This window comes from Miscanthus floridulus, chromosome 4 (genome assembly GCF_019320115.1).
Source record: "Miscanthus floridulus cultivar M001 chromosome 4, ASM1932011v1, whole genome shotgun sequence".
Taxonomy (NCBI): Eukaryota; Viridiplantae; Streptophyta; class Magnoliopsida; order Poales; family Poaceae; genus Miscanthus; species Miscanthus floridulus.
Genome location: NC_089583.1, coordinates 46,397,722 through 46,410,007, shown reverse-complemented (window position 1 = coordinate 46,410,007; position 12,286 = coordinate 46,397,722). Strand labels below are relative to the sequence as shown.

The 12,286-nt window shown below is 56.5% G+C and overlaps 1 protein-coding gene across 1 annotated transcript; it reads left to right on the top strand.

The window, feature by feature from the left end:
- Window positions 1-1,110: 1,110 nt before the first annotated feature.
- LOC136548474 (uncharacterized) lies at window positions 1,111-1,413 on the top strand. Its single transcript, XM_066539988.1, has one exon. The coding sequence runs from the start codon at window positions 1,111-1,113 to the stop codon at window positions 1,411-1,413; it is 303 nt and encodes a 100-aa protein (XP_066396085.1).
- The last annotated feature ends 10,873 nt before the right edge of the window (window positions 1,414-12,286 follow it).

The window sequence follows — 12,286 nt, the reverse complement described above, 5'->3', positions numbered from 1 at the left end:
CGTGCACCCCAAGAACTCCTAGGACCTTAAAAGTTATCGCTAGAAGCTAGGTGAGTCTCTCCGAGACTTCATCCGACGCTTCTCTAAGAAATGCACCTGAGTTGCCAAGCGTTGGCGACTCGAAAATTGTCCAGGCTTTCCTCTTCGGCACCACCTGTCGAGACTTGGTCCGAGAATTGGGCCTAGAACGTGCCAACCTCGGCGGCCACACTCCTCGATATCGCCACCAACTTTGCCTTGGGCGAAGAGGCCATTGGGGCCATCTTCCCCGACAACGATGCCAAGGGGAAGCGGAGGGATAAGGCCCCCGGGGCCTTGGCTCCCCACCTACCCAAGAAAAAGAAGAAGGGTCGCCAGGGGAAGCAGGAAGTCCTCGAGGCTGGCCTAGTCGTGGCTGCAGAGCGCAAAAATCCCAGAGGCCCCAGAGGCCCTAGGCTCTTTGACAATATGCTTAAAAAGCCCTGCCCTTACCACCAAGGCCTGGTGAAGCATGCCCTTGAGGAGTGCACCATGCTCCGGTGTTACTACGCCAAGCTCAGGCTCCTTGATGATGATGCCAAGAGGAGGGGCGCTGGTGACAGGGATGACGACAAGGACGACGGGTTCCCCAAGGTGCACGATGCCTTCATGATCTTCGGTGGGCCTTCAGCGTGCCTCACGGCATGCCAGCGAAAGAGAGAGCGCTGGGAGGTCTTCTTGGTGAAGGTGGCCGCTCCCCAGTACCTCAACTGGTCTCGAGAGGCAATCACCTTTGACTAGGATGACCACCCCGGTTTTGTCCTGAACCCCGGGCAGTACCCACTTGTCATCGACCCCATCATCGGCAACACCCGGCTCACTAAGGTGTTGATGGACGGAGGCAGCAGCCTCAACATCCTCTACGCCAACACCCTAGAGCTCCTAGAGCTCGACTAGTCGCAGCTCCGGGGTGACACCATGCCTTTCTACGGCATCGTACCGGGGAAACGCACGTGACCCCTCGGGCGCATCGACTTGCCCGTTTGCTTTGGTACTCCCTCCAACTACCACAAGGAGGTCCTCACCTTCGAGGTGGTTGGGTTCAAGGGGACGTACCACGCCATCCTAGGGCGCCCGTGCTACGCCAAGTTCATGGTGGTTCCCAACTACACCTACCTCAAGCTCAAGATGCTGGGTCCCAACGGCGTCATCATGGTCGAGTCCATGTATGAGCATGCATACGACTATGACATCGAATGCATCGAGTACACCGAGGCTCTTGTGGAAGCCGAGACCCTCATCGTCGATCTCAACTGGCTTGGGAGCGAGGCCCCTGACTTCAAGCGTCGTGTCGGGACTTTTGAGCCCATGGAGGCCATCAAGCTCGTCCCGGTCGACCCCATCGGCTCCAACGACCAGGCATTGAGGATCAGCGCCATCCTCGATAGCAAATAGGAAGTCGTGCTCATTGACTTTCTCCGCACGAATGTCGATATGTTCGCGTGGAGTCCCTCAGACATGCCGGGCATACCGAGGGAGGTCACCGAGCATGCCTTAGACATCCAGGCCAGCTCTAGACCAGTGAAGCAGCGCCTGCACCGATTCGACGAGGAAAAGCACAGGGCCATCGGCGAGGAGGTACAGAAGCTTTTGGCAGCCGGGTTCATTAAGGAAGTGTCCCATCTGGACTGGTTAGCTAATCTTGTATTAGTAAAGAAGAAAAATGGGAAGTGGAGGATGTGTGTAGACTACACCGGTCTGAATAAGGTTTGTCTGAAAGTCCCTTTCCCATTACCTCGAATTGACCAAATCATTGACTCCACTGTGGGATGCGAAACCCTATCATTCCTTGATGCGTATTCCGGTTATCATCAAATCAAGATGAAAGAGTCTGACTAGCTCATGACTTCTTTCATCACACCATTCAGCATGTACTGCTATGTGACTATGCCATTTGACCTTAGAAACGTAGGGCCACATACCAGCGGTGCATGACCCAAGTCTTCGGCGAACATATCGGGCGGACCGTTGAGTCCTACGTGGACGACATCATGGTCAAGTCTAGGAAGGCTAGCAATCTTGTTGATGACCTAGAAATAGCCTTCAGATGCCTCAGAGAGAAGGGCATCAAGCTCAACCCTGAGAAGTGTGTCTTTGGGGTCCTCCGAGGCGTGCTCTTGGGGTTCATAGTCTCAGGAATGCGACATCGAGGCCAACCCAGAGAAGGTCTCAGCCATGACCGACATGGGACCAATCCGAGACCTCAAGGGAGTGTAGAGGGTCATGGGATGCCTTGTGGCCTTGAGCCGCTTCATCTTGCGCCTTGGCGATAAAGGCTTGCCTCTGTATTGCCTCTTGAGGAAATCCGAACGCTTTTCTTGGACTCCTAAGGCCGAAGAAGCCCTCGTCAAACTCAAGGCACTACTCACCAATCCTCCCATCCTGATACCATCGGCCGAAGGCAAAGCCCTCTTACTCTACGTCACCGCAACGACCCAAGTGGTCAGCGCGGCCGTGGTAGTCGAGAGGCAGGAAGAAGGGCATGCTCAATGACCTATTTACTTCATCAGTAAAGTGCTCTCCGAGACTAAGACACGCTACCCTCACATCTAGAAACTGATCTATGCCATAGTCTTGGCTCGACGCAAGCTGTGTCACTACTTTGAATCCCACCCGATGACCGTGGTGTCATCTTTCCCCCTGGGAGAGATAATCCATAACCGGGAGGCCTTAGGTAGGATAGCCAAGTGGGCCATCGAACTTATGGGGGAAGCTCTGTCCTTTGCGCCTTGGAAAGCAATTAAATCTTAGGTCTTGGCTGATTTCATGGCAGAGTCGACCGACACCCAACTGCCACCTACCCAAGTCCAGGCAGAATGCTGGACCATGTACTTCGATGGGTCCTTGATGAAGACCGGGGCAGGCGCGGGCCTGCTCTTCATCTCACACCTTGGAGTACACTACGCTACATGATTCAGCTCCACTTCGCCGCCTCCAACAACGCACCCGAGTACAAGCCCTCGTCAACAGCTTGTAGATCACCATCGAACTTAGAGCACAGCGCCTCAACGTAAGGGGTGATTCGTAGCTCATTGTCGACCAAGTAATGAAGGAGTCAAACTGCCATAACCCCAAAATGGAGGCATATTGTAAGCTAGTATGCCGCCTTGAGGACAAGTTCGACGGACTCGAGCTCAACCATGTCGCGCATAAATTCAACAAGGCCACGGACGAACTAGCAAAGATGGCGTCGGCATGAGCCTCGGTCCCTCCGAATGTCTTCGCCAGAGACCTCCACAAGCCTTCCATTGACTATGCCTTGGCGGTAGAAGCGGGCCCGCCGATCGAGCCCACCGTAGGGCTTGAGGCCCCCTCTGTCACCAAGACCCCTTCGGTCGAGCCCGAGGTCATGGAAGTCAACGCAGAGCCTCCCGAGGCCAACCAGGGCACAGACTAGCTGAGTCCCATTCCTTGATTGCCTCAGTCCGAGGAGAGCTTCCCGTAGACACAACCAAAGCCCGATGGCTTGCTCAGCCGAGCCAAGACTTACGTCCTCAGCAACAGCGAGTTGTACAAGCGAAGCCCATCTAGCGTCCTCCAATGATGCATCACCACCAAGGCAGGCTGAGCCCTACTTTGGGACTTGCATGCGGGAGCCTGTGGGCACCATGCAGCGCCTTGGACACTCATCAGAAATGCTTTTCGCCAAGGGTCCTACTGGCCTACGGCTGTTGCTGACGCCACCAAGCTCGTACGCTCCTACGAGGGATGCCAGTACTATGCACGACTAGACACATCTCCCGGCCCAAGCCCTCCAAACCATCCCCATCACATTGGCCATTCGCCGTGTGGGGGCTCGACATGGTTGGGCCTCTACAAAAGGCCCCCGAGGGCTACACCCATCTACTGGTAGCAATCGATAAGTTCTCCAAGTGGATCGAGGCTTCGTCCGATCAATCAAATCAAATCTGAGCAAGCGGTGCTGTTCTTCACTGATATCATCCACAGGTTCGGGGTTTCGAACACCATCATCACTGACAATGGGACGCAATTCAACTGGCCGCAAGTTCCTGACTGTTCTACGATGACCACCACATCCGTGTGGCCTGGTCGGCCATAGGACACCCTAGGACAAACGGCCAAGTAGAACGTGCCAACAACATGATCCTACATGGCCTCAAGCCAAGAATATACAACCGGTTGAAGAAGTTTGGCAAGAAATGGCTTGCCGAACTCCTGTCAGTCATCTGGAGCCTGAGGAAACACTCTGAGCCGAGCCATGGGGTTCACACCATTCTTCCTGGTCTATGGAGCCGAGGCTATCCTCCCCACTGACTTGGAGTACGGTTCCCTAAGGCTACAGGCCTACAACAAGCAAAGTAACCGCACCGCTCACGAAGATGCCCTCGACCAACTGGAGGCCTGAGATGTTGTGCTGCTACATTTGGCCAAGTACCAGCAAGCCCTACGATGCTATCAAGCCCGGCGCATTCAAAGCCGAGACCTAAAAGTGGGCGACCTGGTGCTGAGGCTAAGGTAGAGCAACAAGGGCCGCCACAAGCTGACCCCGCCATGGGAAGGACCGTACATCATCGCCCAAGTGCTGAAGCCCGGGACCTACAAGCTAGCCAACGAGAAGGGCGAAATCCTCACCAACGCTTGGAACATAGAACAACTACGTCGCTTTTACCCTTAAATTTCCAAGCATTGTATACATTGTTTCTCGAAATACAATTAAGAAGCGTTCTTTAGTTGTTTTAATCTTTCGAGAAACCCCCTGGGCCCATTAAGGGCCTCAGCGATACGATAACTCCATTAGGGAGACTCGGCTCTGCCTCTATAGAACCGAGCCTCCCTCAGGGGCTAGAAGGGAGGACTCCCCCCTAAGTCCCACGCACCATTTTTTAGTCATTTTTCAAAAAAAATTCTATGCCAAACTCTCTAGCACGCTCTAACAAATCAATTGTAAAAGACCTAAGGACCAAAAGTCTGTCTCAGGGCCAAAAGGCTGGCCGAGTCGCGGGATGGCCTACACCTCCAGGCTACGGCACTCCCTCACCACCTTTTTTGCCCTAGGGACAGCTTAGGCTCTGAGGAATTTTTTTGCAAGTGATATGTTCAGAAACAAGACAGAGGGTAGAAGCTCAGAAATACAATAAAAAACGATTAAGAAGCGTAGATGCACAAGCACTTTAAAAAGGCCCTGACGGCCACCAGCGTTATGATATGGTAACGTAATCCCTAATTTATTTACATGGCCTCTTGGGCCCAGGTCAAGGCTTAGGGTCTCCAGCATTGGTAGACGACATGGGAGGGACCACCTCCTCTTCAAATAGCTTGGCTAGTGCCATGCCGGGGCCCTCAGCCACCTCCATCAGCTTTGTGACCTCCTCGTCGGCCTCCTCGTCATCCTCAGGCAAGATGTAGCCATCACTGATGGCCTCAAGGTCGACGCCGGCGTAGTGCAAGGAGACGACGGCTAGGGCACGCTTGACGCCCGCGTGTAGTGCCCCTGGAGTCGCTCACACACTTGGCCGCTCAACGTGACCAAGCAGCTCCTAAGGGAGCTGCCCGACTAGCCCCCCTCAACCTCCAAGGCCTCACACACGGTACGGGTGGCACTCTACAGCGCGTTGTGCTCCCCGATCTTGGCCTCGAGCACCGCCTACACTACGATAGAGGCCTCAGCTGCCTGGGTGACCTCCTTCTCCAACTCTATGCCAAAACAAACAGAATGGGGTTAAGCACAAAGGAAAATGAGCCAAATAGGGGTGGAGGCCTACGGGACTCACCCTCGGCTTTCTCTTCCCAGCGCTGGGCCTCAGACCCAAGAGGCCTTGGCTTTCTCCTTCCAGCCCTGGACCTTGACCCGAGAAGCCTCGGCCAGCGCTGGAAGCCTCCTTCTTCAGCTCTGCATCACACCAAGGAATTAGGAGTCGAAACACAAGAAAAACAAGTAAAACGGGGGGAACATGACTCACCCTTGACCTTTCCCTTCCAGGCCACAGCCTTGGTCCGGAGAGGCCTCAGGCCACCTTGAGGGCCTCTGCTAGGGTGCCTTTCATCAGTAGGTGTGCACCCTGCTTCCGCCCCTAGCTACCCAGCAAGGGCCTTGGTAGAGGCCATCACATCTTCAGCCCAAGACCTAATGGTGTCCTGATCGCCGGCCACCCGGGTTAGCTCCTCCTCTAGCTCCTTGACCCAGTGCTGCCAAAGGGGTGACCTGCTCCTAAGCCGTGGCCGCCTTGGCCTTCATATCGGCACAGCGAAGGCGGAGGTCCTCCACCTCCGCGCTCTGCGCCGACAGAAGCTCGTTGGCATCAGCGAGCAAGCCCTTCTGTCGCTAGAGCTGGTCCCAGACATCCCTCTCCCATCGGAGAAACAATGACTTCCCGAGGGACCGGGTCTCGAGCTCCTAGATAGGCAAAATAGGGGTCATTCACTACGAGAAAACTCAGAGAAAGAAGACACCACACGAGAAAAGAAGGTGCGAACCTAGGCGACCCGTGGCAGATCATCAGCCACGATGGACAGCGCTGTCCGTAGCGATTGCTCCACCAGCTAGCGGTATTGCTCGAAGGTGTCCCAGCGCCCCCCTCGGCTATGTCCTTGAGGGCGAATAGAGGCTCCCCCTCAGGGTCGTCCTAGCTCTACCACAAGACACATGGGTGATCCCACCTGAGGGGCTTGGGTCATACCTGCACGAGGGCCGAGCTTCCCTTGCCAGAGGTCGAAGCCAGCCACTCCATAGTGTCGGCCGCCTCGGCATCGACCACCTCCTTCGCTCGAGAAGTATCATCGGAGGAGATCGAATGGACCTCCACTTCCTGGGTGCTCTCCTGCAACTGGCGGCGGGCCTTGGACCGGTGGTGGTATTGAGGCTTGCCCTGCCTCCGCCTCCACTTCCTAGGCTATCGGCTTCGCCGCGCTTACGCCGGCTCCCACCGGCTCCTGCCACCCTAGCCTCGGTGGTCTCAGGGGCTCCGGTCCCCACCACTTATCCCTTGGTGGTCCTAGGTGCCCCGGCCCCCAGTCGCCTTGGCCTCAGAAGTCCGGGGGGCCTCTATCTTGCCCTCAGTGGCCTCGGCAACGGAGGGTGCCTTAGCCCTATCTGACTCATGGGCCTCGGCCTGGTGGGGCGTAGGCGTTTCCTCCCCTAGCTCGCTTCGTGGCTGCCCCGGCAGCCTCCCCCTAGGGCGACCAGCTCCTTCAGGTCGACCCTCGCTGATGCCACTGCCGCGCTGTACGACGGTCTACGCCTCCACCACCCATTGAGCTGGTGGAGCCCGTGCTCACCTTGAGCGACTTGCGTGGTGCTAGGGCAGGCACCTCCACCTGATGCTTCTAGCTGAAGGTAGAACATCCACTTGGTCAGCATATGACCATAAAGCGAGCGGGAGACGATATGAACTCCACTGAAAAAACACTCACCTCGAGCGGGGATGCAACCACTTCGGCACTGCGACCCTCCTTTGCAACAGCGGTGGCAGCGGCAGTGGCATGGCCTCTGTATCCGCCGGTGCCAACCGGTCCCTGCTGGACTCCAGTGCCCCCTCGACCCTCCACGGGGGCAGTTGCGTCGCCCTCGCCGCCACCTGCTCCACCTCTGCCATCGAGCCCACTGGGCTGACGGCGCGCTTTCCTAACACCCGTGCCTTGGGCATGTTGGCCTCGGCCTCGGGGCGGGAGGTTGCTGGCCCTGAGGCATCCTCTCCTCCTCCTCCTAGAAGCGCTGGCCTACTCACCAACGCCCCGAGCGCTGTCTCCCCAACGTCAAGGAGATGGTCCTGGGGACCCCGCCCCATCTCGCTCTCATCATCTCCGTCTGAAGAATCCGGTGACAGTGGCAGCAACAGAGATGCCTCCACCGAGAGACCGTCCTGCCTCTGCTGCCGGTGGCGCTTCTCAAGCTCATCGTGCTCGAGGATCTTCCTCTTGCGCTTTGCCTCCACGGCGTCCTTCCACCTCTTCTGCACCTCGGCGTGCGCCCGGTTCACCGCCCGCCGCTCTGCATCCTCAGGAACGGGTGGCGGGGAGGCTTGCACATCCCTCATCCCCTATGGGGACGGCAAACACAAATAAGGGGCCGGAAAATGGTGATGAACAAGGAGGCCTTGGGGGACGCAGCAGCATGTGACTTACTAGAGAGAGGTACCCCTACGATGGGTGCATTGCGAGCGGGGCTAGACCACCGATCTTCAGCCGCCCCTCCACTGTCTCTCTCACCTGATGAAGAATCTCCTCGTCGGAGAGGGCGGAGGCGGACATCTGGATGCCCTCGATCAGCTCATCCGATCTCATCTCAAACAGGCACCGCCGTCGAGCCATCAGCGGTAGCACCCTCTAGCAGTGGAAGGTAGCCATGACCACAGCCTGCCGTAAGGCTACAGTTCCATAGCCTCTCTAGGTCCCTCCAAGAGTGGCTGCAGCTTGGGCTGATCCTCCTTCGAGACTGCCATACCTCCACTTCTACGGATAGCTCTCCACTGATCCGCCTAGGTGTAGAGGGGAGTCCGCCATCATCATTATGGAGGTAGAACCAGCTGGTGTACCAGTGGTGATTGGTTGACGCGAGCTAGGCTAGGATGTAAAGGTGCTACCGATCTTGGCGCACCTAGGAGACTGCAGCCACTAGCCCTTCATCGTCTTCCTCATACCCGTCATGCCCGTCGGCTTGGTGGTATACCCCGCCCAGAAGAGGTGGAGCCATAGCTCCCAATGGGGGGCAATGCCCAAGTACCCCTCACAGACGGCGACAAAGATGGCCACCTTCGCGATGGAGTTGGGGTTGAAGTTGTGCAGCTCCACACCATAGTAATGCGGGAGCACCTGCATGAATCGGTTCGCCGATAGGCCAAGACCATACTGGTGGAAAGACACAAAGCTCATGACATACCCGTCGCATGGCCTCGGCTCTAGCTTACCCGATGGAGCAATCCACTCCGGCCTATCGGGGTCGGTGACCGGGCGGAGAAGGCCGTCAGTCGACGAGCGACCGCAGCGTCTCCACGGACACGTCGGACGGACCCCAAGGATCCACTGGGAGGATGATAGGGCCTATCGGCCATTGTGTGATGGAGAATGCTGCTATGGTGGTAAACCTCAGCTCTCTCTTTCTCTCTCTCCCTCGCCCTTTTCCCTTCTTCTCCCCGGTGCTCTCTGTTCCTAGCAATGGCTCAAGGGAGGCAAAGGCAAATGTAGGCAAGGTAGGGAGGGGAGGGGTGAGGCTCGTTGTGTATTTATGCAGGAAGGGGGCAAAGCGGACGAACGATGAAATCAGGGGGAGTTTCCCTCAAATCTGATATAGTTAATCCAGATCCGATTTTACCGCCCACGTACCCACATTTTCCTTATTAATCATGTGAACAGTTATGTCCCATCCACTGACATAGTGTCATGTCCAACCACAACAGTGGCAGGTGCTGTTCCGCCTCCCCAAGAAAACCACCTCAAAAGGCGCACCTGCTATTGTCAAGCCGATAGGGGGGGGGGAATATCCCCCACCCGATTCCTTTTAGACGAAGGAACTGGGCACCGAGCCCGTTACGATCCAGGGGTTCGAAGGATGGCCCCCTGAGGGTTTTGATAGCTGCCCCAGGGTAATAGAGTCAGGGACGACTATGGGTGAGCCCATATGTGGCCGAGGCCCAAGCAAGCAAAATGCTTGGGATGACCTAAGTCATGTCCGAGACCAGCAGGAAGGTCTCCGAATGGGATCCCACCGTAGGGAGGCATCGAGCCCCCGGGGCCCATCAAACTGGCCCTAGGACCCACTAGAGAAGGCCTCTAGGTACTTTTGGAGCATGTCTCTGGACCGCTAGCCAACCCCTATCGAATGGGGCATGGGCCTCCACTCGTACTTACCCAATAATAGCTCACCAGAAGTGTCACCGCTCGCGCCCACCGAGGGTAGCCTGGCATATTCCACCCCTCCTTCTGAACAAAAAAGGATGCACGAGGGTCACACAAAAAGCCAGGGGAACTCCTGATCGCCCTCTCTCCATGTAGAGGCTCGGGGGCTCTTCCTACAACCTTGCCAAGACCCAGCGACCCAGGCTCGTACGCGAGGTCTCGGCAAACAACCCCTCCTTTCGAACGAAAAGGATGCGCGAGGGTCGCATAAAAAGCCAGGGGAGCTCCTAACCGCCCTCTCGCTCTATACAGAGGCTAGGGGGCTCTTCCTGCAACCTTGTCGAGACCCAGCGACTAGGCTCGCACCCAAGGGCTCAGCAAACAACCCCTCCTTCCGAACTGAAAGAGATGCGCAAGGGTCACATAAAAAGCCAGGGGAACTCCTTACTGCCCTCTCGCTCTGTGTGGAGGCTTGGGGGCTCTTCCTGCACCCAGGACGAAGACAAGCGACCCAAGCTCGCACTCGGAGGCTCAGGAAAAACGCGATAAAGGGCATCGAGCTCGTTACGGTCTAGGGGTTCGAAGGCTGGGCCCCCTGAGGGTTTTCGACAGCCGCCCTAGGGCAATAGAGTTAGGGACGACTATGGGTGAGCCCGTACGTGGCCGAGGCCTAAGCAAGCAAAATGCTTGGGATGCCCTAAGTCGTGTCCAAGACCGGTAGGGAGGTCTTCGAATGGGATCCCACCCTAGGGAGGCATCGAGCCCCCGGGGCCCATCAAACGGCCCTGGGACCCACTAGAGAAGCCCTTTGGTACTTTTGGAGCACGTCTCTGGACCGCTAGCCAACCCCTATCAAATGAGGGCACGGGCCTCCACTCAGACTCACCCAATAACAGCTCACCGAAGGTGTCACTGCTCGTGCCCATCGAGGGTAGCATGTCATGCTCCACCCCTCCTTCTGAACAAAAAGGATGCGCGAGGGCCGCACAAAAAAAAGACAGAGAAACTCCTAATCACCCTATTGCTCCACGTAGAAGCTCGAGGGCTCTTCCAGCAACCAAGCTGAAGGCTCAGCGACCCAAACACGCACTCATGGGCTCGGCAAACTCAATAAAACCCCTCACACGACGTAAGAAAAGCCCCTAGAGAATAAATCCACTCCTCTAGGGCCTCGAGGGCTACACCCGATGGGTGCGCTCGCGCGCACCCACTGAGGCCTCAAGTATGAAACACCATCCTGCCTGGAGCTGCCGCGAGCCGAGTCTCATTAAAACCTTAGGGAGAGCGCTCACACTCTCCCTGAGGCTCGGGGGCTACTATCGGGTACCACAAAAAGGGGTCCTCTAAGCAAAAACCGAAAAAATCTCTTAGACCCTGTCAAAATCAAAGCCAAGAGACAACTATTGGCTAACCCCCAGCCTTGTCTGAGGCCACCGACTCTTCGCCTTGCTCGAGGCCTCGCACGAAAGGCCTCAGACGGCCTACCAAATCTCCGCCTTGCTCGAGGCCTCGCACGAAAGGCCTCGGACGGGGAACTGATTCTCCGTCTCGCCTGAGGCCCCGCGTGTAAAGCCTCAGACGAAATGCCGATTCTCTATCTCGCTCGAGGCTGGCTCGACAATAACCCCATCACCTCTACCTCGACCGAGATCCCCGATAGAGCGTCATGCCCAATTAATGCGACCAACCACTCCTGCGATATCAGCCGGATGACGGCTCAACATAGCAGAGTGGCCGATGAGATGGGAAGTAGCATCAACACCATATCGTCTGGGATAGGATAGGGTAGGGGTTACTAGCCACTATGCTCGATACTATGCCCATGACCGGCGCCTGCACTGCACTATGTTACCTAACCCCTGCTCCAGGAACAACACGACGTGGGGAGTCAAGTCTGGGTCACTATAGCCTCGGAATCAGTGTATAGGACCAACTGCTCCCTCCAAACCTCGGCAATCCACTTTAGGGTCTTGGCAACCTTGGGATTTGCGCCTACCAAGCCCCCCATGATGGCTCAGCCTCGGCACCAACTGAGCCTCGGCTCTTTACACGGTCAACATACAGCGATCGACACGTTGCCTGCTAGGCCCTGCATTGAGCTATCACTGGAGCTCCCACGTCGCACAGGATCAGATGTGACCGATGCGTTGCTCCAGCACTTCAAGGGCAAGACCACTCCATTGACCATGCCACCACAGTGATGGGCTACAGGGCTCAGACATGCCGCCTCTGTTCGCACGACACCACATAGCTAACACATGTATCATCCCTGTCCCCCCTTCAACTATAAAAGGGAGAGACCAGGGCCGTTTCTAAAAAAGGAGGATAGACTTACTCTCATGCTCGCACACACTCAGGCATAGACGAGTTCACAAGATAGATGAACACACGCTCGACACTCTGTAACACGCATGCTTCCCCGTTGCCTGAGATCAACTTCTCAAGCAATCCACACCACTTCGTGTAGAGACCTGGG

Bases quoted from the DNA above. Each gene is read 5' to 3' on its own strand.
- LOC136548474 (XM_066539988.1), top strand. From the start codon at position 1,111: ATGGTGGTTCCCAACTACACCTACCTCAAGCTCAAGATGCTGGGTCCC.